Source organism: Lepidochelys olivacea, assembly GCF_965140295.1.
Source record: "Lepidochelys olivacea isolate rLepOli2 genome assembly, chromosome: 1".
In the NCBI taxonomy this organism is placed as follows: domain Eukaryota; kingdom Metazoa; phylum Chordata; order Testudines; family Cheloniidae; genus Lepidochelys; species Lepidochelys olivacea.
In genome coordinates, this window is record NC_140411.1 from 145,333,486 (window position 1) to 145,360,334 (window position 26,849).

The 26,849-nt window shown below is 43.1% G+C and overlaps 1 protein-coding gene across 3 annotated transcripts in view; it reads right to left on the minus strand.

Moving 5' to 3' along the window:
* Positions 1-22,913: 22,913 nt before the first annotated feature.
* Positions 22,914-26,849, minus strand: part of PCYT1B (phosphate cytidylyltransferase 1B, choline) — a 45,216-nt gene continuing 41,280 nt past the window's right edge. For all 3 annotated transcript variants that reach the window (XM_084617090.1, XM_084617088.1, XM_084617089.1), the window contains one exon: positions 22,914-26,483. In XM_084617090.1, the coding sequence (XP_084473216.1) occupies positions 26,271-26,483 (213 nt within the window). In that variant the 3' untranslated portion in view covers positions 22,914-26,270. The remainder of the gene's footprint in view (positions 26,484-26,849) is intronic.

Consider the following 26,849-nt stretch of genomic DNA (forward strand, 5'->3'; position numbering starts at 1 on the left):
ATGCTTAGAATTCTAGTGCATCCTCTTCTCTGGTAAGTGTGATGGCAATGAGTGATTTGAGTCTGCAAACTGGTTCTATTACACGTGCATCTTATTTTTAAATTTTATGCATTTTTAAAATAAAATGCTTAATGTAGCAGTTGAGGAATGACTGACTTTGGATTTTTGATACTGTCATAGCTAAGAATTAAACAATGAAATGGGACTGAATTTGCAAAGCGCTTCCCCCACCCCCCGTGCTATAAATGCTTTTCAGAGACATTCTAATCCAGTTTAATTAGATATAGCTAGACTCTTGTCGGATACTGTAATTCAGAATAATTTTCAGCTATAGATAGTAATATTTTCTACTGGAATTTTTATTAAGCACTCCAGTTCAGTAATAATAAGGATGACAAAATCAACCGCAGGAAGGTTAATTATTATGAGTATATAGTGGATTATTTTTCATACCTAAATTATTTTAATTTTGAAGACTGAATTTGCATGGAAAAGCATTATTTGTTGTCTTGGAATATGTTACTTACTTGAGAAAAATAGACTTGCAAAATATTTAAAATTCCAATGTGCAGTATTTATATGTACGTCTGGATAGTTTGTCTTGTCGCCACATTTTTCCATAATAAAATGCTATTTCTTTTTTTCTGAGTTGTAATGTTTGTTTTTGTGCATACATCTTTGTGGCTTTACATGTTCTTAGATAACACTGGACATTTGAATTGTCAAAATAACAGCAGGCACTTTTCATCTTGAAATCCTCAAACCTCTTTGTAAAGTTAGGTAAGCACGATATAATTTTCCTCATTGTATAGAAGGAAAAATGGGAGCACAGAGGAGATCGTTACTTAACACTTCTGGGGCAGATAAAGGGATTGAAACCCAGGTTCCCTGATTCCCAGTCTCTTTCTCTAACCGCTCAACTAAATTACAAGAATAAACATATTGCTAGGTCTGAGGTCACTTTCTTTTTCCTGAAGAAATATTTTTATTACCTGTAAGGAATCTGCATTGCTTTTCCTCACTGCTTGCCCTTTGGCATCTCAGAGGTAGGAAGCGGTTAATAACAGCATTGAAATAGCAAAATCTGTCAGTATGTACTATATAATGTCTGACAGTAGCTGTCTTTAGAATAGAGAGCTACTAGTTACAGCAGCAATATAATTAAGATGTGTAGCTCCAGGACACAGGATCACATCAAAGACCAAATTAATGATGCTAGTACTCATCTCCCATTACACTATGCATACATTTTTATTTTGCAAACTTATTTTATGCAATTCAATCTGGTTATTCAGTATGTGGATTTTTTTCTGCAGTGTAGCCAGAAGTCTTAAATAGTAATCAGTTTTAAAATATTTTGTACAAGGTTTTTTTTGTTTGAAGAATTTTTCTAATAGAAAAATTAAACGTGTAAGCTGTTTGAGTCAAATTTGTCTTTATTCATAGTGTCTCTTGCCATTGGGGCTGTTCGTTTTTGTAGGGGTTGTACTGATTTCTCAAACCGTAGTATAAAATGAAATTAATTAGTAAATTTAATCTATTACACATTCTCATCAAAAGCATCAGCTGGGCCAGTGACTCATTCCAAGCAATTCATTAGAAGACTGTTCCCTATCCACATTTGAGACAACCTGCTCTTGGATCTCTCATTCAAACGTATTACTTTTTATGTGTCTCCTGTTCTGAGGACAGTACGTACCTCATTTGCTTCTGCTGCAATGAAAGTTAACAAGGCAAAGCACTTAAATTGGTAGCTGCCAACACTTCATTTTACTTTGCTCTTAGTCTAAGTGATTGGAAATTGTTTATGATTGGGAAAAAATACAGTCAAATGAACATTTAATCAAGTTAAATTGGCATTGCTCTTTATGATTAAACAAGTAAATTATGTTTTCATATAGACAATCCCATCCTTATTGTAACTTTCAGTCCCACTCTTTTAACATTGATCAAGTGTTGCTACTTTTTGTATTACACTGGACTACTTCTTTCAGTGGATAGACAAGAAGTACTTGTGGCACCTTAGAGACTAACAAATTTATTTAAGCATAAGCTTTCGTGAGCTACAGCTCACTTCATCGGATGCATGCAGTGGGGAGATTTTATTTACACAGAGAACATGAAACAATGGGTGTTACCATACACACTGTAGCAAGAGTGATCAGGTAAGGTGAGCTATTACCAGCAGGAGAGAAAAAAACCATTTGTAGTGATAATCAAGGTGGGCCATTTCCAGCAATTGACAAGAACGTGTGAGGAACAGTGTGTGTGTGTGTGGGGGGGGGGGGGGGGGAATAAACATGGGGAAATAGTTTTACTTTGTGTAATGACACATCCACTCCCAGTCTTTATTCAAGCCTAAGTTAATGGTGTCCAGTTTTCAAATTAATTCCAATTCAGCAGTCTCTCATTGAAGTCTGTTTTTGAAGGTTTTTTTTGTGTGGAAGAATTGCCACTTTTAAGCTGTAATCGAGTGACCAGAGAGATTGAAGTGTTCTCCGACTGGTTTTTGAATGTTATAACTCTTGACGTCTGATTTGTGTCCATTCTTTTACGTAGAGACTGTCCAGTTTGGCCACACACAAAGATGGACTACAAGCCGTCAGGAACAGTATCCCCGATAATGTCACAGCAAACCTGGTGGCTGAACTTTGTGACTTTGTCCTCACCCATACTATTTCAAGTTTGGGGACAATGTATACCTTCAAATCAGCGGCACTGCTATGGGTACTCGCATGGCCCCACAGCATGCCAACATTTTTGTGGCCGACTTAGAACAACGCTTCCTCAGCTCTCATCCCCTAATGCCCCAGTTCTACTTGTGCTACATTGATGACATCTTCATCATCTGGACCCATGGAAAAGAAGCCCTTGAGGAATTCCACCATGATTTCAACAATTTCCATCCCACCATCAACCTCAGCCTGGACCAGTCCAAACAAGAGATCCACTTCCTGGACACTACGGTGCTAATAAGCAATGGTTACATAAACACCACCCTATACCAGAAACCTACTGACCGCTATACTTACCTACATGCCTCCATCTTTCATCCAGACCACACCACACGATCCATTGTCTACAGCCAAGCTCTACGATACAACCGCATTTGTTCCAACCCCTCAGACAGAGACAAACACCTACAAGATCTCTATCAAGCATTCTTACAACTACAATACCCACCGGCTGAAGTGAAGAAACAGATTGACAGAGCCAAAAGAGTACCCAGAAGTTACCTACTGCAGGACGGGCCCAACAAAGAAAATAACGGAACATCCCTAGCCATCACGTTCAGACCCCAACTAAAACCTCTCCAACGCGTCATCAAGGATCTATAACCTATCCTGAAGGACGACCCATCACTCTCACAAATCTTGGGGGACAGGCCAGTTCTTGCTTACAGACAGCCCCCCAACCTGAAGCAAATACTCACCAGTAACCACACACCACACAACAAAAACACTAACCCAGGAATCTATTCTTGCAACAAAGCCTGTTGCCAACTCTGTCCACATATCTATTTAGGGGACACCATCATAGGGCCTAATTACATCAGCCACACTATCAGAGGCTCGTTCACCTGCACATCTACCAATGTGATATATGCCATCATGTGCCAGCAATGCCCCTCTGCCATGTTCATTGGCCAAACCAGACAGTTTCTACGTAAAAGAATAAATGGACACAAATCAGACATCAAGAATTATTCAAAAACCAGTCAGAGAACACTTCAATCTCTCTGGTCACTCGATTAAGACCTAAAAGTGGCAATTCTTCCACAAAAAGATTCAAAAACAGACTCCAACAAGAGACTGCTGAATTGGAATTAATTTGCAAACTGGACACCATTACATTAGGCTTGACTAAAGACTTGGAGTGGATGTATCATTACACAAAGTAAAACTATTTCCCCATGTTTATTTCCCGCCCTACTTTTCCTCACACGTTTTTGTCAACTGCTGGAAATGGCCCACCTTGATTATCACTACAAAAGGGTTTTTTTCCTCTCCTGCTGGTAATAGCTCACCTTACCTGATCACTCTTGCTACAGTGTGTATGGTAACACCCATTTTTAATGTTCTCTGTGTATATAAATCTCCACACTGTATTTTCCACTGCATGCATCCGATGAAGTGAGCTGTAGCTCATGAAAGCTTATGCTCAAATAAGTTTGTTAGTCTCTAAGGTGCCACAAGTATGCCTTTTCTTTTTGCGGATACAGACTAACACGGCTGCTACTCTGAAACCTTTCAGTGGGTAGGCTCACTAGTATTTTTTGTGTCTTTAAGAAGTGACACAGGTTTCTCCATGTATGTGAAGTGTGTCGGCACTTAAAATGCGAAACCCATTTTAGCATGCTGCACATTGTGTTATGGTATAGACTTCTCACTGGTATTCTTTCTATGTAAAGTTTTTTATTTTTCCTGTTTTGTTTCACCTTGATCTTATGTTTGTTTTATGTTAATAGGCCCACTGTTCTGTAGAAGCACATTTAATACATGACTTTGGTCCATGAATGATTTTTATATATCTAAGCTTAAGACAACTGTGTCATTATATAAGAGTGAGTCATTTTGTTGCAAATAAACTATTTAATCTTGTATTCAGTTAGAGGAACCTATTTTATTCTTTTCTCTCTTCATTTTATGTTCTTATACCATTCTTTATGCTACATGAGTGGTAGTTTCTGTACTTCTGGATGTTGGTGAACTAAAGGTTTAGTTTTTGCAGCAGGAGACGGGTGACCTTCATTCATCTTTAAAAGAGGCTGGCATCAACAACTCTTAATCTTCTGTAAGATGGTGCCCAATATTGTGCTAAGTACATCACTTTTTGAGAACTACTGTGTATACTGCATCATGTGTCTAAGCCGGAAAGGTTTATTCTGTATTGTAGCACACTAGTTTAACTGTTATTGCACAAACATGATATCATGTACTCGGGATCTTCAAATGTGTTTCAATAAGAGTCTGAATCTGCTGATAGATTTAAAAGCATTAGATTTTAATATTGCACGATATGCTTTATTATACAAGTGGTGTTATTTGCTCAAAGTTCTTGTTGTACAGTACACAAACTAAACATCTTCATTTTAATGGGGCATGAAAATAACTTTGCCAGTCATAAATTATACCTAAGCAATGTTTGTGGCACTGGACAATGTTACAAGTCTCCTGCTTTGAGATAAAATACCCAAGTACTGAAACAAAAGATGATCCTGTTGCATTGTCATGGAGCGCCATTATTTCAAGCGACTAATACACATGGAGTCACTTTGTCTGGTGGTGCAGTAATGATAGCACTGGGCCATCATTGATTGGCTGCATTCTAATTAAAGAATAAACTTGTTTTGTGCACCGACTTTTGAGGTCATTTTATCCATGTGACTTTAACAGTGAATTGATTTCTGATTTCTCTCTAATTGGGGGACCTAGGGTTTCAAAATAGAATTCCAGGCAGCCGGCCATTGGAGTAGCTGGCACCAATTTTACTGACGATTGGTATAACTAGATACAAATACTGCACCTGATCTAGCAATCTTTTCTCATATGAGTGGTCTCACTGAAACCTCTGGGGCTATTTCATGAGGGAGAGAAATTACGAAACTTGGCCTCTTATTTGAATCACTCTTTGACTTAAAATGAGTTTGTCTCTGATGAAAACTAATGTTAATTCTTAAGCAGGAAAAGTCTTCTGTCACTTTTTACTTATGTACACAGACAGTATGAATATTAAAAAGATCCTCCTTGTTTTCTGTATTTGGAATAGATTAAGTTGAAACAGGCACATCTCTGCTAGGAACAGAATGTGTTCTTCTAATTCACTGTGCAGCTTGGTGATTGTGTATATGTGGAATTTTCCCCTCTGCATTTTACCCTCTTCATATGCTTAAAAACATGAGGATCATTATTTTGAGGTAATAGACTATTTGATTTCTTTATCTGCTTTCTTGAGCTGCTGAAGGTTAGTTTAAAGCTAGGTTTTTTATGAACCGAAAGATTGCATCTTATAACATACATTCTTGGTGTGTGCCATTAACCATGGGCACCTCTAAAGGAAAACAAAGTGTTTCTGGATCTGATCTCTTCTCCAAACAGAGATTTAGGTTTCATCCCCATCTTCTTGCCCCCTTCCCCTCCCAATGCTGGAAGCTGTTCATGCTTGTTCATAGGGTTCTGGGACTTGATGGCGCCTTCCATGGTCTCTTCCTCCATCTATTCAAATAGAACAGCAGCTCAGTATCCCTGATTTATCCATTGCAGTCCATTTGTAAGTGTTATTTTGAGGCAAGGGCAAGCAACATTTTTCCTTACTTTCTTTTACCTTAAAATTTCCAGGACTCTGCCAACCTGCTATTTCTCTGAATTTGTTCCTCCATCCACTTTCATAACAGAGGAGGCCAAGAAGCACTCTATCTGTGTGGAGGCCCTCTCAGTAGCCACAGAAAGGGCACTCTGCCACAACTACTCCCAGCCCATGAACTCTTGTTTTTCAGTGAGATGGGACTTGGAGTGAGGACCTACACCAGCTGGGATATGAGACTTTTTCACAAGGGCAGGTCAGTCTTTGTGACCACCTGGGATTTACCACGCAACTGCAGCCTCACCGATGAAGGAATCTTTGGGGGAAAGTCTGTAACATCTTTGCCAGTTCAGTCCCCTGGGAAAGCTCCATCATCCTCTTCCACATAGTTATCTGGGTGATAATCACTTGGCAAGGAGTCTGACATACTTCCTGATTCCCTTTCTTCTCAGGATGGTAATCTGAGCTCTTAAAGGGATCTACTCTAACTTTGTCTCTAATTATATATTGCAATATGTTAAGCACAGGGGCTCAAACCCACACCAAAAGGATCCCTAAAGAGACCAGTTTTTCTTACAAACTACAAATGCAAAGTTAAAGCCACAAAGGCCAGAAAACGCAACAAAATGTCCAAATACCCAAATCTGATCAACTCACATGAGCTCCAGCTCCTTCCTCAAAGAAAGCATAGATTTTTAAGACACAAGGGGACTACTACAATCTAGTCTTATCTCCTGGATAACATAGGCCATATATTACTAAATATTCCTACATCTAGCCCAGTAACTTGTGGCTGAACTAGGGAATGTTTTAAACTGATCAAAGATTCCCAGTGGAGAATTGCCCCTAGGTAGGATAGAAATCACCTGGTGTAGAGTTGGTAGAGGTGACATTAAGATTGTTGCTTCCCTGCTAAATTTGTTTTATCTCTTTCTCCTGCATTTGCAGTCTCAGGCTCTCTAGCAGGTGGAATTGGCTCCCTCCCTAGTTTACTGGCTAACACCTGTGAAAATTACAAAGCGCTTTGTCTTCGCTAGGATTTTCCCTGTGTTAGTTACCATGCGGTACCTAAGAAATTACCCTTTTTCTTACTGTGGATGCACCTGAAGAGACCTGATAGTCAAGTTTTGGCTTCCTGTGATGTCCTCTTTCCATTTCTCCAAATATTGCTAAAGTCATCCTGGAAAGAGTCAGGACCGGATCATTTTAGCATACAGAATAAATAAAAATATTTTAAAACAAACAGGCCACCATTCTGTATCACAAAGGAGCAGTAAGGGGAGTACAATGGTATTATGGATTGAAGGTCAGTTTTCCTTCCAGGCTTAGGCCTTATGTTTGCTAGGCAAAAGGTGTGAGCTTATGGTGTGTGACCTAACACTTGGTAAAACCTTTATGTGGACATGGCAGTTGAATTAGTTGGTCGAGCTGAACGCTAAGGGAGAGCCTGCCAACATTTGAGAAAACTTATAGCTGCCTTTTCTACACTAGGATTTTACTATGTGTTAATTGCCACGTGTTAGCTAACATGGTACAATAACACCTTCTTTGCTGCTGGGGAAGCCCTGGTGGGGTTGACAATGGAGAGACTGACCTAACCCTTGCAAATATATTAACTTTGACTGGAAGATACCACAATCTGTGGCAGACCCATGACACAAAACTGCAATTGAAACTGTAGAGTTCATTCACCAGAGTTAGTCTTGGTTGGGAGGACTCTCCTCCAAAGTGCTTTTTGCCATCAAATAATTGTATTTTACAAAAAACTTTAAAATCTTTATGTAATGTATGTGTTGGATTAGGATTTTATTTGAGCACAAATTCTATATTTTAAATTCTTACATATTGCAACAGGATGCTTGTAGAATAGCTACTATGTTTTTTTTAAGTAAAATAGGAGGAAAACAAAGGAAACACAAAACATTTACTTGCAGTATATTATTCAGCCACTAGATGTCTCTATGCTTTGAGTTCCAGACCCGGTGTGGTCTCTGGTTGACAGCAAAGAAAAAGCTTGGAACTTGTGCTGTCTGTCATTGCACCTGTTTTCTGTAAGGGGATGTTTCTTCACTGTAGTTAACTTGGGTGATCAGCCCCTGGGTGTTAGCCATGCACTGCAAAGTGCTACCGAAGTTACTATGTCCTCACTGGTACTGCTCTGTGGTGTGTGTATCGCATGGTTCTTTGTGCTGCAGAAAGCTTACCTGCTATGATTCTTTCCAGGGAATTGTGGGATAACCTCTGTCTTCCTGAACACACCTGGGAAATTGTCAGAAGGAATGAGAAGACTTAGCACTCATGTGGTTTAACTTGTGTCCTCTCAGCAAAGAGTGCAGGTTACCAGCCCAAGTGAAAGTCTGGTGCATATAGCCACAAAGAAGCCAGTGAAATCACCATCAAGCTCTGGTGAGAATGTTGTGTGTGGATTGTGGCCAGGTTGGGCCAACACCTGCGTCAAAGCTCTGATTAACTCTGCAGTGAGGACATACCCTAAAAGTCTCTTCAGTTTAAGAATGACAGCTGAAAGGAGATAGTAATTTTGTTCTGCATGTTTACGTGTAGAGGAATCTCTGTCCTGCCTTTGGCTTAGTTGTGAGGCAGCAGCCATTTTGTGTTTCAGTTCACATGCAGGATGTTAGTGAGTCATTATGCATCTGCTCTCCTCTCATAAGGAGGCTTTATTTCCTTTTCTTTGATCTGAAGTAAGGCCATTTGGGCAGAAAATAACCCTTATCGTGGTTTTGGAAAAAGAAAGGATTATTCAGAAAAATAAATAATTTCAGGATAAAATCATAAACATTCTGAAAGTATCCTTTTGTAGTCTTGAGGGGACTTTTGTTAGCAGCTCACTGGCAAATCTCTTCCACATTGAATTCTGTTTTCATCACTCTCAGAGATCTCAGGAATATGTAATAGACTCATTTGAGCCCTTTTCTTAATTGGAGATTGTGTGATACATAGGACTCACTTCTCTTAATAGTAGTCATCACTGGCCTTAATGAATGAGCCTATAGCTGAGTCAAACCCTATCTGTCTCCTGAGATATAATGCCAGGCTGTGTATTTATTGGGCAGAGGGGAAAGCAAGTAGCATCCATTGGTCCATGCATGAGCCCTTGTATCATCTCATAGTTTCAACTGAGGCAGTAAAGGGCGGGGTGGACCAAATGTGCCCTCAGTTTCTTTTCACTGTCACATCGTCTGAGTTGGAGCTTCTGCTGTTGTCTTGTACCTTGTAACACACTTTCCAACTTTTTCTGAGAACTTTTATTCTTGTGTATAGTTAGCATGTTTATTGTTTTTGTAGTACTTTTTAGTCTTAGTAGTAATTTTCAAGGACTTTGCGGTGCTGCTTTGGCAGTTTCCCACCTCTTCTCCCCCTCCGGCCCCCATACCCAAGCCTGGGTACTGGATTATGCCAAAGATGCTGGGGTTCAAGATCTGCACTTCCTGCTCTTGCTCGTTTTCAATCAGCGATGAGCACCAACGCTGCCTATACTGCTTGGGGGAAGCCCACGTTGCATCCAGACGCAGTATCTGCCACTCCTTCCCTGACCGTACGCAGGAAGGCTGGAGACTCCATCTCAAGAAGCACATCATGGAGGTTGCCATGAGGCCACAGTTGGGTCCAAGCCAGGGAACCCTCCCTGTACATTGGCCTGAGCACTTGAGGAGTGCACCTCCTACTGTGGAGTCTGGTTCAGCTGGTACCAGCACTATGGACCCTGTGCCAGGGCCAAGCCTTGAGGCAAGGAAGCATGCACATAAGCGTGGCAGTAAGTCTTCCTCAAGGCTCAAGAAAGACACTGCTCCTCCCTGAGTTCCAGCCATGGAGAAGCGGCACGTTCCAAGGCCCACAAGCACAACAAGAAGTTGCATAGAATGCTGGACACGCTGGTCCCGGTCACTGAGCCTCATACCCCCTCTTCCTTGGTACCACCAAAGTCATGAGACTCATTGGTTCCAAGACAGCCCTCTGCCCCCATTCTGGCTCTGGTTCCATTGGTGGAATACGTGCCGCTGGTACCAGGGAGACTAGTGTTGGCTCCTGGACCGCATGAACTGTTTGCCATAAATGAGGTGAGATTCCCGCATCTTCCAGTGCATTCGCCTCCAAAGGGACTCCGCTCTCCTGCTTTGCATTTGCCATCTTCAGGTCATGTTCCTGAGCACTCCCCTGTGGTTCACTCAGTTCCAACGGCTTCGTTGTTTGAACAAGGGTCAGGTGCACTTTCTCGGTGTCTGAGAACTCTGTGCACATAGTCCACCACTCCTGTACCAACAGCAAGAGCATCCAAAGTCTCTGCCTGCCCAATGGCAATATCCTCCCTTCCCTCAGCACAGGACCCATTGATACCCATCTCCATTGGGACCGCCCTAGCAACCGCCAGATTTTCCTGGTTGGCAAGACTGGGGATCTTGGCCCCAGTATCCACCTTCTCAATCTGCCTGAGAGGAGTCCCCTATCTCGCCACTCCAGCCTTCATCGAGTAGATATTCAGAACTGGGGTTGGCAGTACCGCCAGATCTGAAGTGGTTCCCTTCCTCGTCTCTGGATGAAGCAGCATCAACTCCTCCCCTCCCCGGATGACTACCACCAGTTCCAGGCCCTGTTACGAAGGTTGGTTAAGGCCCTCCATATTCCAAAATCCATTACTGGACATTCTGCATGCATTGGTACCGACCAGAGTGACACTACCAATCAGTGCTACCATTCTCCAACTGGCCCAAGCAACTTGTTTGTCCACCCCAAAGGTGTATACCAGTGAAGGGGTCTGAGTTTTTGTTTGCTTACCTCCACCCAAGGTTATTCAAGCTGCTACTGAGCAGGCCAGACAGCAACACCCATGTTCCACTCCCACTGACAAGGAGTGTAAAAAGACTGGACCTTCTGAGTTGTAAGGTCTTTTAGTCGGTCTGCCTTCCGTTCTGCATCTCTAATTACATGGTATTGCTTGCAAACAATGACTTTTTGAATTTTGGCCAATTACTAGAATTTGTGGATCAACTTCTCCAGCAGGACCATGCTGTGACGGGTTGGATCACAGAACCCCCCTTGGGGATGCCAAATGATGTGCCAAGACTACTTCTGCCCCTGCTTTCCCTGCCAGCTTGGGACTCCAGCACCCTGTCTTGCTGAGCCAGACATGCCAGTCTGCTCCAGCACAGACCCAGAGTCTGAACCATGTGCCCCAAAGCTGCAGACTTAACTGAAAGCAAGTTAAGAAGTGTTCCTGTCTTTAACACTCAGATGCCCAACTCCCAATGAGGTCCAAACCCCAAATAAATCCACTTTACCCTGTATAAAACTTATATAGGGTAAACTCATAAATTGTTCGCCCTCTATAACACTGATGGAGAGAGATGCACAGCTGTTTGCCCCCCTCCCCCTCAGGTATCAATACATACTCTGGGTTAATAAGTAAAAAGTGATATTATTAAATACAGAAAGTAGGATTTAAGTGGTTCCAAGTAGTAACAGACAGAACAAAGTGAATTACCAAGCAAAATAAAATAAAACACGCAAGTCTAAGTCTAGTGCAGCAATAAAACTGAATACAGATAAAATCTCACCCCCAAAGATGTTTCAATAAGTTTCTTTCACAGACTGGATGCCTTCCTAGTCTGGGCGCAATCCTTTCCCCTGGTACAGCCTTTGTTCCAGCTCAGGTGGTAGCTAGGGGATTTCTCATGATGGCTGCCCCTTTGTTCTGTTCCACCCACTTATATATCTTTTGCATAAGGTGGGAATCCTTTGTCCTTCTGGGTTCCCACCTCTCCTTCTCAATGGAAAACCACCAGGTTAAAGATGGATTCCAGTTCAGGTGACATGATCACATGTCACTGTAAGACCCCAAGCCTTCATTCCTCCCAGCCTGACTCACAGGAAGGCCTGCCTGCAAACAGAGCCATCCACAGTCAATTGTCCTGGTTGATGGGAGCCATCAAGAGTCCAAACGACTATTAATGGCTCATACTTTGCATAATTACAATAGGCCCTCAGAGTTATATTTCATATTTCTAGTTTCAGATACAAGAATGATACATTTATACAAATAGGATGACCACTCTCAGTAGATTATAAGCTTTGTAATGATACCTTACAAGAGACCTTTTGCATGAAACAAATTTTAGTGACATCATATTCACAGTCATTGGCATACTTTCATAAAATCATATATTTCCAGGCTATTTTAGGGGAAAGCAAATTGGTTGCTAGGATGACACTCCAGGCCATGGTAGATTTGGTGGACATGTCTTTGAGCACTGTGGCCATAGGGATCATGATGAGGAGGGGGATCCTGGTTACAGTCCTCTGGTTTCCCAAGGGAGGTACAGAACACAGTCAAGGCACTTCCCTTTGATGAATCGCTCCTCTTCAACCAGAAGATGGATGATTCATTACACTCAAAGACTCTAGTGTGACCCCGTGATCGCTGAGCCTTTATACACCAGCACCTAAGTGCAAATTCTATTGCCACCTCCTGCACAACAGTACAGAGCTCCTCCATTTTCCCATCAGCAGCCCTATGAGCCTTCCCACAAGTGTCAAAAGACTCAATGGTCCCATCTACCTGGCCCATCACCACAGCCCTGGACATCACACACACTATCTTCATGTAAGTGATATTTCTGAAAGCATCTAGGGAGCCATCAGCCACATTCCACCCCACTGTTCTTGCACCCCACAACCTTTGGGGGTCATCTAAGTATCTTTCTATCAACCTGGAGTGCAAGAACAATGGACAAGTGGGTCCTGGATGTCATTCGAAAAATGACTATACAGTCAAGTTCATGATGCTACATCATCCACATTCCTGAGCCTGCCTCCAGGACCATTCTCATGATAGTATCCTTGCTCTGGATCTTCACCAAGGTGGTCTCCATAGTGGTCGGCTACCTCCAGTGTCAAAGGGCCCTCGTCTTCCCTTTTCTTGATGACTGACTGCTAGCAGCACAGTTCAGACACAAGGCTCGAGCGTAGACTTTCCTGCTGCTTCTACTGCTCTCCTCCCTGGGAATCAGTGTAAATGTCAGAAAGTTGATGTTTGTTCCCACACAGCCTCAGGAGTTCATCGGGGCATGCATTGACATCATCTCTGCACATGCCTATCTACTTATGGGACAGATTTCAGAGTAACAGCCGTGTTAGTCTGTATTCGCAAAAAGAAAAGGAGTACTTGTGGCACCTTAGAGACTAACCAATTTATTTGAGCATAAGCTTTCATGAGCTACAGCTCACTTCATCGGACGCATAAAGTGGAAAATACAGTGAGGAGATTTATATACACACAGACCATGAAAAAATACACATTGTAAGGAGAGTGATCACTTAAGATGAGCTATTACCAGCAGGAGAGTGGGGTGGGGGGAGAGAAAACCTTTTGAAGTGATAATCAAGGTGGGCCATTTCCAGGAGTTAACAAGAACATCTGAGGAACAGTGGGGGTGGGGGGAGGAATAAACAAGGGGAAATAGTTTTACTTAGTATAATGACTCAACCACTCCCAGTCTCTATTCAAGCCTAAGTTAATTGTATCCAATTTGCAAATTAATTCCAATTCAGCACTCTCTCGTTGGAGTCTGTTTTCGAAGTTTTTTTGTTGAAGAATAGTCACTTTTAGAGTAGGGGCATTAGGGGACGAGAGCTGAGGAAGCATTGTTCTAAGTCAGCCATAAAAATTTTGGCATATTGTGGGGCCATGCGGGTACCCATAGCAGTGCCGCTAATTTGAAGGTATACATTGTCCCCAAATGTGAAATAGTTATGGGTGAGGACAAAGTCACAAAGTTCAGCCACCAGGTTTGCCATGACATTATCGGGGATACTGTTCCTGATGGCTTGTAGTCCATCTTTGTATACATCTTTATAACATTCATAAACCAGTTGGAGAACACTTCAATCTCTCTGGTCACTCGATTTCTGATCTCAAAGTGACTATCCTTCAACAAAAAAACTTCGAAAACAGACTCCAACGAGAGAAATGGCCCACCTTGATTATCACTTCAAAAGGTTTTCTCTCCCCCCACCCCACTCTCCTGCTGGTAATAGCTCATCTTAAGTGATCACTCTCCTTACAATGTGTATTTTTTCATGGTCTGTGTGTATATAAATCTCCTCACCGTATTTTCCACTTTATGCGTCCGATGAAGTGAGCTGTAGCTCATGAAAGCTTATGCTCAAATAAATTGGTTAGTCTCTAAGGTGCCACAAGTACTCCTTTTCTTTTTACTATGGGACAGGTTCCTGATTCTGCTAGAGCTGATTGCTTTGGTAACCTGAAATCCTTTGGTCCCAGCCAGAACTTGCCTTTCCTTTCTTGGCCACGTGGTGGCATGCACAAAAATGTCACTGCCTTTGTTCATCTCCGCTTCTGCTGTCTGAGAGAGCACATTCTCTGATGCTCCACCCCCTACTGACTGTGCCCCCAACCACCCACCCTGAAGCTCTTTCCTCCCTTTGGTGGTGGACAGACCCAGACTGTGTTCAAAATGGAATGCCTTTCCTTTCATTCTCCCCAAGCATGAAGATCATTATGGATGCATCGCTCAATGGATGAGGTGCCCACATAGGCAAACCTATGACGCAAGGAACTTGGACCTTTCAGGAATCCAGGATGCACATCAACCGCCTGGAACTTCAGGCAGTATGGAGAGCATGTCACGCATTTCTCCCGTCCATCCACTTCCACTGGTATGGGAAAAATTTCCCAGACTCTATTCTGTGACCCTAACCTCCATTTTGTGTCTCTGGCTTCCCTATTGAATAAGCAGGAGTCACTTGACCAAGTAATAACTGCAGGTCACTTACCTTGGGTGACGTAAATCACATGACTAGAGCTGAGAGATCTCTAAGCTAAGCATGCCTAGTAGTAAAAATCACATAAATGAGGTATGACCATGAAAGGGCCCAAATCTGGAGCATGAGCAGTAGGGATAGATAAGGGAATCATGGCTTTGAGGTAAACAACAGCAGCGAGCATGTGCAATGTTATTAATAGGTAGCTACTGAGCATGTGCTGTACGGGGTGAGCGAAAGATCAGCTAGCTAACTAGTTGGCTAACCACAGCTCATCCGTACTGGTTACAACTTGTTCTGAAGGTCAGAGCTGTCAATCATAATTCTGGGGTAATGGTTGGTACTGAGCATGTGCGAATGAGGTAATTGTATAAGGGTATATAAGGAAGTCCCACTAGGACAGTATAAAAGGTCAGTTGCCAGCAGGCAGAAGCCAGCAAGAAGAGCTGCTGGAAGAATGGCTAGAGAGAGAGATCGGAGGGCTGACCAAGAGGACAGAAGAGCTGCTGGAATGAGTCTAGAATCCTGAGGAGAGCACGTACCGAGGCTAGAGACAGCAGGTTCGGCCGCTGTAACATCAGCAGAAGCCACCGCATCTGCAACATGGAAAAAAATAACTAGGGGACAAAAGGACAGAGCGAGCGAAGCTGTGAGGAGTGAACTACAACTGTGAACAGAGGAAGGGAGCTGACTAGAGTGAGCTGACTAAGAAGCTACAGTAGCAGCAGCAGCGTTTGTAACAATGCCGCTGAATCAGCAGATAGCTGAGCTTGTCGGTTTTTAACTACAAGTTAAGATGTGTATGTTTGAGGAAGGGGTGTGTGTGTATTTTATCCCTGTAAAACTTAAAGTATAAGTTAGGAACAGCTGTCAGCAATTTGTTACAAACTGGCCATTTGTAGCAAAGTAGGTCACTTAGAATTATTTAAACTGGATGCTATTGTAGTTTAAATGCTCTTTAATTGGCAATAAGGGATTTGTGTGTGATTTCTATTTGTAGATTACATTGTAGTAGGGATTATTAGTTATAAGATACTTTGGTTTGGAAAGAATAATGCCTGTGTCAATCACTTTATCAGAAGGTTATATCTCTGTCCGTCAAGTATTTCCTTAGCTATCCTGGAGACCCCCATACCCTAGGAAGAGAAGATTAAAGGGGTGATAGGCAGGCACCCCCAAGCCTAAATTTCAAGGTAATACCACCACATTCTCATCATGTTGGACTCACTACAGTTTACTGCATAAACAAGCAAAGGGGCACAGGGTCAGGAGTGCTTTGTGTGAAGTGGTTTGTGCACACTATACTGATGTCAGCGGCTTTCCTCCTGGGGACTCAGAAAATTATTGCAGATGCTCTCAGCAGGAATTTAGTGGCCGACATGAACGGGAACTCTATGACTCTGTGACCATGGACATTTTCCAGCATTGGAGGACTCCGATCAGGGATCTCTTTGCCTCTCGCACCAACACCAAATGCATCAGGTAGTGTTCCGGGGCGGGCTTGGAACCTGCTCTCAGGGTGAGACCCTAGTTATCAGCTGGTCAGACCGGATCAATTATGCCTTCCCTCCCCTCTCACTCCTGCCCCATGCCCTTCACGAGGTTTGGCGGGAGAGGGGCCCTATTCTGGCCCTCCTGACTGGTTGCTTGACTTTACCTTGAGATAGGAGTTGAGGCAATCTAAAAATTTGCTCTCAAGTAACACTTCAACTGCTCTTATCCGTTCCCATTGTACTAACAAATCCAGCTGACTAGGCAGAAGCAACATCATGTGTCTTTGTCCCTTGTTTACACATTTTAGTATAAGAGCATCAAAAAGTCAAATCCAAAATTCTATCGCAGGCAAACAAACAGACCTAAATACTAACACTCTTCCCTGCCCTAGGGGAACTGTATGTGCAGGAGTTAGTTTGTAATGCACTTGAATCCAGAACTTAGGTCTATGCTGAATAAAGTGAGAGCTGCTTTTCAACTTGTCTCTGCTTGGTGGTGTTCTTCCTCTTGACTGTATTTCCAGACTAGGTTGCAAGCTGGCTGTGTTGAAGCCCTGCCTTGTATTAATGCACATGCTCACATGCCCTGCCAAAAAGAGTGACGTTTGTCTGGAAAACATTACCAACCCATGCAAAACTGCATCATGTATCAAAAATCCGTTCCCAAGCAATTTGTTCATTGAAGCAATGGTTCCTGGAGCTCTTTAAATTCTGCTCTGTTCTACAGGTGTCACTCCACTGAAGTCATGGGGGGATGAGCATACCAAGGTGTATGACTGAAAGAAGGCCAAACCCAGGAGTACATTGTAACAAGGGGAGTTTTAATCTCGGCCACACTGTTTTTGGAAGGGGAGTATGGAGACTGTGCTGCTTCACTTTGGTTGATACAGGAGCTTTATTTTCTGTGGTCCACCCTAAAGAGTGGTTCTACTCTAAAAAGTGCCTTAGAGATATTTCAGTTGGTTTAAAATCCTCTTACTGTAGTTGCTCTTGCAATGACTCTCATGGCTATCTGCCCTCTTGCTTCAGCACGGCTACCAGCAGCATTTCCCCAGGTTAATGACTGGCAGGAAGAATGACCTCTTCCTGGGCTTCACAACAGAGAGGGCAGAACTTTGTGGTGGCAGAGCCACCAGGATGATTTTTAAACCAATTTAGAGCATTTCAATGTAAAACAAGGACAGAAAGGAAGGGGCTGACAGGAGGAAACACAGCTAAAGACAATTTGAGCAGGAGAAAGGAAGGGAAATGGTGTGAATAAGAAAGAGGTGACTCTATTAGTCAATCCTGCAGTCTTTATGTAGGCAAAACTACAACTTAACTTAAGGAAATCTTGCTTGAGTGAAGACGACAGCATTGGGCCCATATTAACATGAAAGAAGGAATGAAAAGGTCCAGAAGGAGACTATAACAGAAGATGAAAAGGGAAGAGTAGACAGAGCAACAAGAGGCGATCAGGCTGGCTGTATGCCTAGAATTCATTAAAATAATCACATACTTTGGAGATGGCAAAAAGTCCTGTTAGATCTTTGAGTCTGTATCCCTGCCTATTCAGGATTACTCCCTGCAGTATGCCATCTCATGTTTGACTACTTTAGTTTTAAATGTCTGTCTCCTGAGATTCAGCTAAAATTTTCCTTGTATGACTTTCTGCCTATCAGTACCCTCTTGCATTACTCTAAATATTTCCTTTCTTTCATTGGTTCTCAGCCCCTGAAATATTTGTAAATGGTCATTAATATTCCCACACAATTGTCACCTACACGTTATATGTGTTTAGCTCATCTTTAAAATGTTTCCTGATAAATTAAACCAATCAATGCATGTCTGTGTATATTAGATTAGGGGTGTGTGTATAGACAGATATTGTATGTGTTTAAATATGTATTACGCAAGTATACAGAACTGAACACTGTATTCTAGATGTTTTCACATCAGAGCTATGTGGAAAAGAGCTCTCTCCTTGTTGCTTTGTGATATGATCTCTGCCGATTCAGACAAATTATCATTAACCTTACACACCACACTGTGAATGTCTATAAATCTACTTATCTCCTCAATACATGCTTCTTCCTATTACTGATTTCCAGGTTTCTACCTCCAATGGGAGTATGTTTCATTTTATCCACCTAGCCCCACACTATTCATACACGTTGCACCAATTTAAGTCAAATCAGTTTTAAAATAAACTTACTTACGCCAGCTCAAGCTCCTGTGTAAACTCTCTTTTAAAAGTTTACATTTGGTTTATGACTCATTAACTTATTTTGGTACCTGGCTGAAACTGGAGGAGATAATTGATATATGTTGGGGCACCGGCTACCCTCAGTGCCTATTAATTTCAAGATTGTTCTCACCGGGGTTTGCAACACCCCCCAGTTCACGCTGGTATAACTGAGATAAGAATGAAGCTTGTTGTCTTCAAAACATCAGGGTCTTAAAGACAATGGGGTCAAAAACTAGTAAATGGTATTTGTGTGACAAATGTATTGAAGAATTAAGAGTGCAGCTCCCTCTCCTGGAGCTGGATTGGCTCTCAAGCAGTGGTTCCCAAACTGGGGTTCATGAAATATTACAGGAGGGTTTGGGGGAAAAATTCCCTAATGGCAGACAGGGCTGTCCCTAGGGACCCTGGGCAGCATGGGGCCAGCAGCCCGGAGCCCCTGGACTTCCAAGAGCTAAGCAGATCAAAGCAAGCATATCTATCACACTGAGGAGATTTAAACTTCAAGACTCCTGATAAAAAATGGAAAGGGAGGTGGATATTTTTTGCTGTTTTTAAAATTAAATAGGCAGCTAGTATTGTTTTAAAATTATTATGCAGAACAAATTTAAGCTTTGTTGTAACGTGCGTTGTTTGCCTGGACTGCTCAAGACCTGAATGCTTGTGTAGGAGGAGCTCTTTGAGTTGGCTTCTTAAATCCCTTCATGCTGTTTCACATCTGATACTCCTTGATGAAACATAGGAGCCTTGTCTTATAACAGGCTTATTCAAAGTGATACAAGCTATGAAAGTGAGATCTTGGAAGCCGTTTTCATAATGTAATAAAAATACTGTAATGATAAATAATAATAATAAATAGTGTGTAATAAGCATGTCATAAAACAAATTTTATATTTCCATGATCACTGCTTTTATCATTTATACTCAGGTAAAGGAGAAAATCCCTGGAAATATTCATTTTTAGGAGGGGGTTCGCAAGACTTGACAATTTAGTGAAAGGGATTCACAGGTTGTTGAAGTTTGGGAACCAGTGCTCTAAAGGGTTCCTATGAGTAAAAGTAATACAAATTATTTTGGTCACTACTGTTAAGCAACGCACACAGGAAGCAGGTCTGCTGTGTGAAAGTCATTATGTTTTTTTAAAAATCCATCTTATCCAGGGGAAAAGTTTGTGTAACCAACGATGATTCTGGTGGGGACTTGTACCTTTAAATCATTTGTTTCTCGGCCCTTTTCAATTATTTTTAAAATCCTTGTTTTTATTTTAGAGCATAAAATGGATCTCCAGCTCGTACATGCTCTTAGCTCTTCTCTGCAGCTTCCACCCCCCCCCCTCCCCCATGCTCAGGGATAGCTATGACTGTCAGAAGAATGTTTCATCTGTAACTGCTAAAGTAAATTTAAGATCAAAGAAGGAAAAGAGTGAAATCAGGGTCATGAGATGTTTGACTAATTTTTAATGGGGAAGAGAAAGGGAAAGGCAAAAGTGTTGTGTTGTTTAGGGCTTCAGCCAGGCCAAAACTTTCCTATTGAGTCTTTAAATAATGGTAGTTTCAAGTAATCCAGAACACCCAGCAGTGCCCTGAGTGCCTCCACTGTGAAAGCTAGGGGAAGTGTGTGTGTGTGTGGGGGGAAATCAGGATCAAAAGGGAAAGCTAAGAGTAGCTCAAAGGTTCCATTGCATCTGGGCAAAGACTAAGGAAGGCTTGAAACTCATGGTATATGATGCTGCAGCATACCTGAATACCAATATCTAGGCACCAGCGGGCAGAACTCTGTTGATTTTGAGTAAAACTGAAAAACCAGAAGGATGAAAATGGTGGACACATGGAGCCCATGGCATCTGGTTAGCAGAGCCAACAGCTTTAGCCAGTGTGTAATTGTCTATAGACCAAAGACCCGGTTGACGGCAGCCATTATTGCCTTCAAGCATAACACCGCCTCCTACCCCAGCTCTGTCCTCCCTCCCAATAGTTTTAAAATGTTGACACTGAATGATTTGTCTCTCAGACCTAAGGAAGTGGGGAGTGGGGGTGCACACAGAGACTCTGACATGGGTGGAATTGGGGGGCACGTGGCGCACCTGTGAAGGTGCAATGGCGGCATACATGGAGCCCCTGGGATGGTGGAGAGAATGGTATGGGAGGAGAGGGACAGAACCCTGGTATGTGGCAGAGCAGGAGATGGGGGGCACATAGAGCACTTGGCCTGAGGAGAGGATGTGCACAGAAGGGGCGGTTCAGGTTCAGGAAGCTCCTGAAAGAAATGTAAGGGGATGGGAGAGTAGTGCACAGAGAGCTTGTGTGGAGGAAGGTAAGGAGTCCCCTTGGTGTACACAATCTACTTGGCCTACGGAAACAACTGTGTGACCCTCTAGTTTAGAAAACACCTCTTTCACTAAATGTAATTGAATTTTCTTGTGGATTGCAGCTCTCCAATTCAGCAAGGTACTTGTGCACATGTTTATTTTTAAGTAAGTAAGCAGTCCCATTGACTTCAAAGTTAAACACATGCTGAAATACTTTGCTGAATCAGGGCTTGTAGCGAGAGGGGAATGAGGGAGAAGCTGTAATAAAGAGGTGGGGGCGGGAGGAAAGGGAGTAGATGAAATATCTATTTCAAAACCAGCAACAAAAGATCCTCCAAAACCCAGCCAAGAGCAAGCACCCTTGGCCCAAACCTAGTGGTGGTGAACTTGACAAAGGAAGGAAATAGTCTTGTATGTGGAAACTAACTTTTCCATGTCTACACTAAGGGTAGGGACTGATTCTTGAATATAAATGCCCAGATGTTTTAGAATTGCATTATTTTAAATTCAGTGCACCTGTAGCCTATCGGATGGTTTGGGTTAAGAATAAGTAGAAGTTAGGAGCCTCAGTGGAGAGGAATACAGGAAACTGAAGATGCTAGTGTGAGAAGTTAAAGGCAAGTTGGAGAAAGTGCGTTATGGGAAAGTAAGAGTTAGCAAAGACATGACCATTATGGTTTTGTTATAGCTAGTTGAAGCAAGGTTTTCAATGTTTTTAAGAATTATAAAAGTTTGATTAAAATGCTATCTATATTGATAGTATGGGAAGGACATTGATGCAGCTGTTAATTTAAATAATGTATAATATAAAGAGCCAATAAGTTTGTGGCAATATAATTATGATGAAGGGGAGTTTAATGTTAATTAGCCGAGTTATGAAGTATAAAAAGTAGTTTTGCTAATTGCATGGGAGTTCCAATTAACATCATGGGTAGGGGTGGGTGTTTCCAGGATTACAAGGTGTACAGTACTTCATTCTTGTCAGTGGACTGATCATTAATACACCATTTCATCTTTGAGTGTGAGTGTTTGTGTATGTGGTAACTGCATGCCTATCTGCCTAACTAATCATCTTCCTTTTGAATAAAGTTCAGTGCTACCCCTAAAGTGTTTCCTAGTGGTTCTCTCTAAATACATTTTCTGTAACTGACCTAGACGTTTGAACCTGAAAGCTAAGCTGGGTTTTATTGCGCCCTTATCTTTAACAACTTAATATTAATTGGAAATTAATTAAAAGGTTACATGCCTACCAATTATGGGTGCCGTCTAACAGAAGCTATACTGTAGCAGAAAGAGAGTAAAATCCTGTTTTCTACTCTTTAATTAATTGTATAACTATATATAAGAGATGGCTGCTCCCTGCTTGAAGAGCTTACAGTCTATCTGGGATGAGACAAAACATGGGACAGCGGTGCAGGTGAGGGAGGAAGCAATACTGAAGACAGCCACACAGGACAAACTCCTGGAAAAAATGGGTCTGAAGGTGGTGAAGGCAGGTGCTTGGAGTAAAGGAAACACAAGGCATACACTGCAAAGCTAAGAGTAGGAGGAAGGTTGGCAAGGAGCTAATAGGAGAGACAATTGGGAGGTGGATGAGTTTAGCAGCAGGGGTTTGGACAAGTCAGAATGGCTGGCTGTGCTGTTTTTCAGCTCACTTAGTATCGTGGCTGTAGAGACAGGGGATGTCCATAGTGGAGCCACTGGGGTTAGAACATGGGCTTGATGTTACCAAAGAACGTTCCGGCAGAGCCGTAGTAAAATAAAGAAGGCAACCTGCACTCTCTGTTGTATTTAATTTATTTTCCCCATGGAGCTTGGGCTTATAAATAGGAACACAATAAAGCAACACTTGTTAAAAATAAAAAATGAAACCCAGTGATGACCAAAAAGTGCAAATCATCATCTGTATGTCCAGAGATGGTAAGGAGGTTGGCTGTCTTCTCTGTGCATGGTGGAGATACGCATGGAGGGTGGTATCCTTACTAAGAGAACAGGCGTTCGGGCTTAGTCTTATCCCAAACGCAGACCACACGTCTGGTACAGGTATATGGCTTTGTCACTCGGTAAACCACACGTGACTCTGGGAGCAATAGTTAAGCTTAAAATGAGGTCATTCTGGTGAGTGTCTGTCCTGTTTCCCATTACTAGCCAAGCAGTTTAATTTTCCTCCAAAACTTTGCTGAACAGAGGGCATTGTTTGAACAACAAAAAAACCACCAACCCTGACAGCCTCAATCTCATTTGGACAGGGCTTCTTGGTATAAACAGCACCGTAGAGAGCAGGCTGTTCTCACTGTGAAGGGGTGGTTTGTGATGGGAAAAACTGAAGAGTGGAGAAATCAGAAGAACAAACAAGCACACCCTAGGGATGAAATTACAGTAGCTGGTTGCCTAAGGTGAACAGGAAGGTTTTAATTACACTATCCTCTCTCACAGGGCAGGTGGCAGCCAGACACTGTGGCCCTCTTGTCATTCTCACTAGTAAAAAGCAGTGAGTGCCCCTGGTACCATGATAGCTGCCTGTTGTTGCAACTCTGTAAAGGGACTCGTGGTGTCTCCAGGAAACCAGTTACTCAGCAAGGATGTCTCTCCTGGAGAGAGAGTCAGATAAGGGCTGGGCTGAGGTTGCATATGAACAATCAGCTAGGCCTTGCTGGGTGGATAACGGAGTACTTGGCTATTAGAGGGAAAACACGGGGCTGGCTTGGGGGCCTGGTGCTAGAGTCCTTCAGTGGCCCACCTGGAAACTGCTGAGGGTGGGGCTCATTACCAATAATTTCTAACTCTGCAGGGAAAGGGAATGCAGCCAGAGGGTAAACTGCTGCCAGGACCTTGATATACATGAACACACACTGTACATTTACACACCAACACCTGTTTTTCACAAACTCCTATTCTTGGTGCCTCTCTGAAATGTTACTGTTAGTCTGTTCTTCATGAGCTGGAGCAAAGTCCTCTTCTTTTGCTGGTTGATCTCACCCTTTTTAATCCCCCTGTCTCTCTCTCCTTCCCACTGGAGCTGTGTTGTCCTGTCTGTACAGGAAACCAACAAAATGAAGAATACTAAAATCTACAGTAACTTTCACACTGTGATGTGCTCGCAGTATGAAGGAAGCAAGTGAAGCAGTTGGCTTTTGGCTACTGTTGTCCATGCCATTCCTTGTTCTGGCAGCCGGGCAGGCTGCAAATTGGAATTTATTGCAGGTTTAGTATGCCTTGCTGGTTTGGTGCCCAAACCACTCAGTGGACTGGATGGAGAAACACTTGACATGCCAGCATAAGAACATAGGTAGGTCCAGTACAGCAGCCTCTAGAGCAGTGGTCCCCAAACTTTTTACCTTGTGCCCCCCCTTGGGGCCAGGAGTGGGGGACATGGACAGGAGTAAGGGAGCCAAGGCTGGGACCATAGCTAGGGGCGGGGTGGGAGTGGAGCTGGGTGGTGCTCCCTTGCTGCCCCTGTGGGGGCTGCCTCCCCCAAATGTTCCTCCTGGGCCCCCTAGGGGGGCATGCTGCACAGTTTGGGGATCCCTGCTGTAGAGGTGGATGGAGCAGATCATTTCTCTGTAGTGCTGTCTGATCAGTTTCTAATCTAATTTTCCAGGCTGGGAGGAACACGGGAATCTTATGGGAGGTAGTTCAGCCAGCCACAGAGCGGTATGTCACACAATCCAACAGCCACCCCTCCCAGTGGTTGCTGATTTGGCGTAGATGGAGTATGAGGGAAGTCTCATCTCATGCTGAGCTGAGAGGCTGGTGATTTCAACATGATCGTGTAAAAAGGAGGAGAAAATTTCTTAAAGTTGATGTTTTTGTGGCTCCGTTAGGGATATGAGGATGCTCTGAGGGAAGGAGAGAAAACACCAGCATCCAATTCTATGTATAAAGTTTCATTATTTTCCAGCTGGGCTCCCCATGTTTGGATGTATTAAAGGCAGTTGCCAGCAGGAAGCTAACTGGATCCCAGACTGGGAATGCATATCCATGTGTGTGCATGCATGTACTGTATACATAGCTGTAAAAAAGTACAGTCCGTATATGCTTTTGTCTTGTTTAGAGATATGCCAAAAGTTTTAAAATTGATCTGATTGATACATGGGATGGGTAGAAACGCTGTTGCATAGACAGTCGGTTGATAACTGACATCTCCAAAGGCGTGGTAGTCCCAGGAGAAGTGTGGCTGAGGGGCTTTGGTTCCTGTGTATTCTTAAGGTGATCACTAAAACAGCCCAATTCTTTAAAATATTTTCCCCCCAGACAAGAAATCCCAGCTAGAACATTCACTGTCCTACACTGCAACCTTCAAAGCAATGTCACAAAGAAAACCAGAACACAACAGGTGGCTTCTGAGGCACTAGGAACAAGGAGTGAGATTTGCTAAAGCAAATTGGATTCACACTATATTCACCTTTGCACATGCCCTGACAAAGGCCTGGTCAGCAAACATTCATTAAACTCAATCTGTTCAATGCATCTCCAGTGCCGACTGGCCAGATCCCTGTTGCACTGGCCTGGTTTAGTTTTTTGGTGGCTTTTTTTATTTTGAAAGAAAAAAAACCACATTTCCTGTAACAAAGAAGCTTTTTGCTGCTGTGACAAGAGACCTCATCACACTGGCAGGGCTCAAGTTTAGTAGGGTGACCAGAGAGCAAGTGTGAAAAATCAGGACACATTTTTTTTCCGAAGGTGGAGGTATAGATGCCTATGGAAGAGCAAGCCCCTAATATTGTCGGGTCACCCAAGGTACATGCAGAGTCCAGAAGTGGCTCAATTATCTCTTCACGCAGTGCTGCTGCTGTGCCCATGCTGACTCAGCCTAGCTCAGGGGCTGAATATTCCCCTGAGTGCAATTTCCCCGAGGTTCTTGTCTGGCCCTAGCAGCTGCAGCAAGTGGTGACTAGTGACAGGTACTTACTCCAAGGTCATGTGTGTGTTGGTTGTCCGGGTGTGTCTGAGCCCCCATGGGGCAGAGATGAGCTGTTCCTGAGATCTCGTCCCTTGCAATGCACCACTCTCCTTGCAATGCCTTTTCCTACAGTGCACTCGCCTCTGTTAGAAACAGCTGTATGTAGCTCCTCTCCTCCCAGCCACCTGCAGGTTATATGAGTGGTGGTATCTTTATTTTTTTTTAATTGTTTATTTTTCTTTACTTCTCATCCTCATCTCCTTCGCTCATGCTGCTGATGGAGGCTGAGGCCGCTTTCGGAGAGGAAGGGGGTGAAGCTTTATTGAACACCCAGGGGGAGGGCGGCGACGGAGAGCGGGATGGAGAGCGGCCGCGCGTTGGACTGCTGGTTGGGCTCTGCCTCGGCGACAAAGCCTGGAGCATTCGGCCACTTCGCTCCTGAAACATCTGTTTCTGAAAAGCAGTTTGAAAAAGAGACTGTGTGAGTCAGGCACAACAACTGGGGGGTTGGGTGCTGGGAGGCCAGTTGGGGATAGTTACCTACATAAGGGGAGAGGTTCTTTGACCTTGAGGAAAGGAAGAGGCTTAACATGCATTTCTGCTCTGAAATATGGCCAGTCAAAATGGCACCCTGGAGTCCCCTGTGGTGTTGCCTCTCACTCATTCCAGGCAAATGCTCACACTTTACAAGCCAAATGGTTTGGGTACCCAGCAAACTGGTGTGGATGCAAAAGTGCTGCTGGGAGCTTTCCAGCTACACTACACATCCTGCAGATCTCTGCAGAGACGCTGAGGGCAGAATTTAGTTAGTTGTTCGAT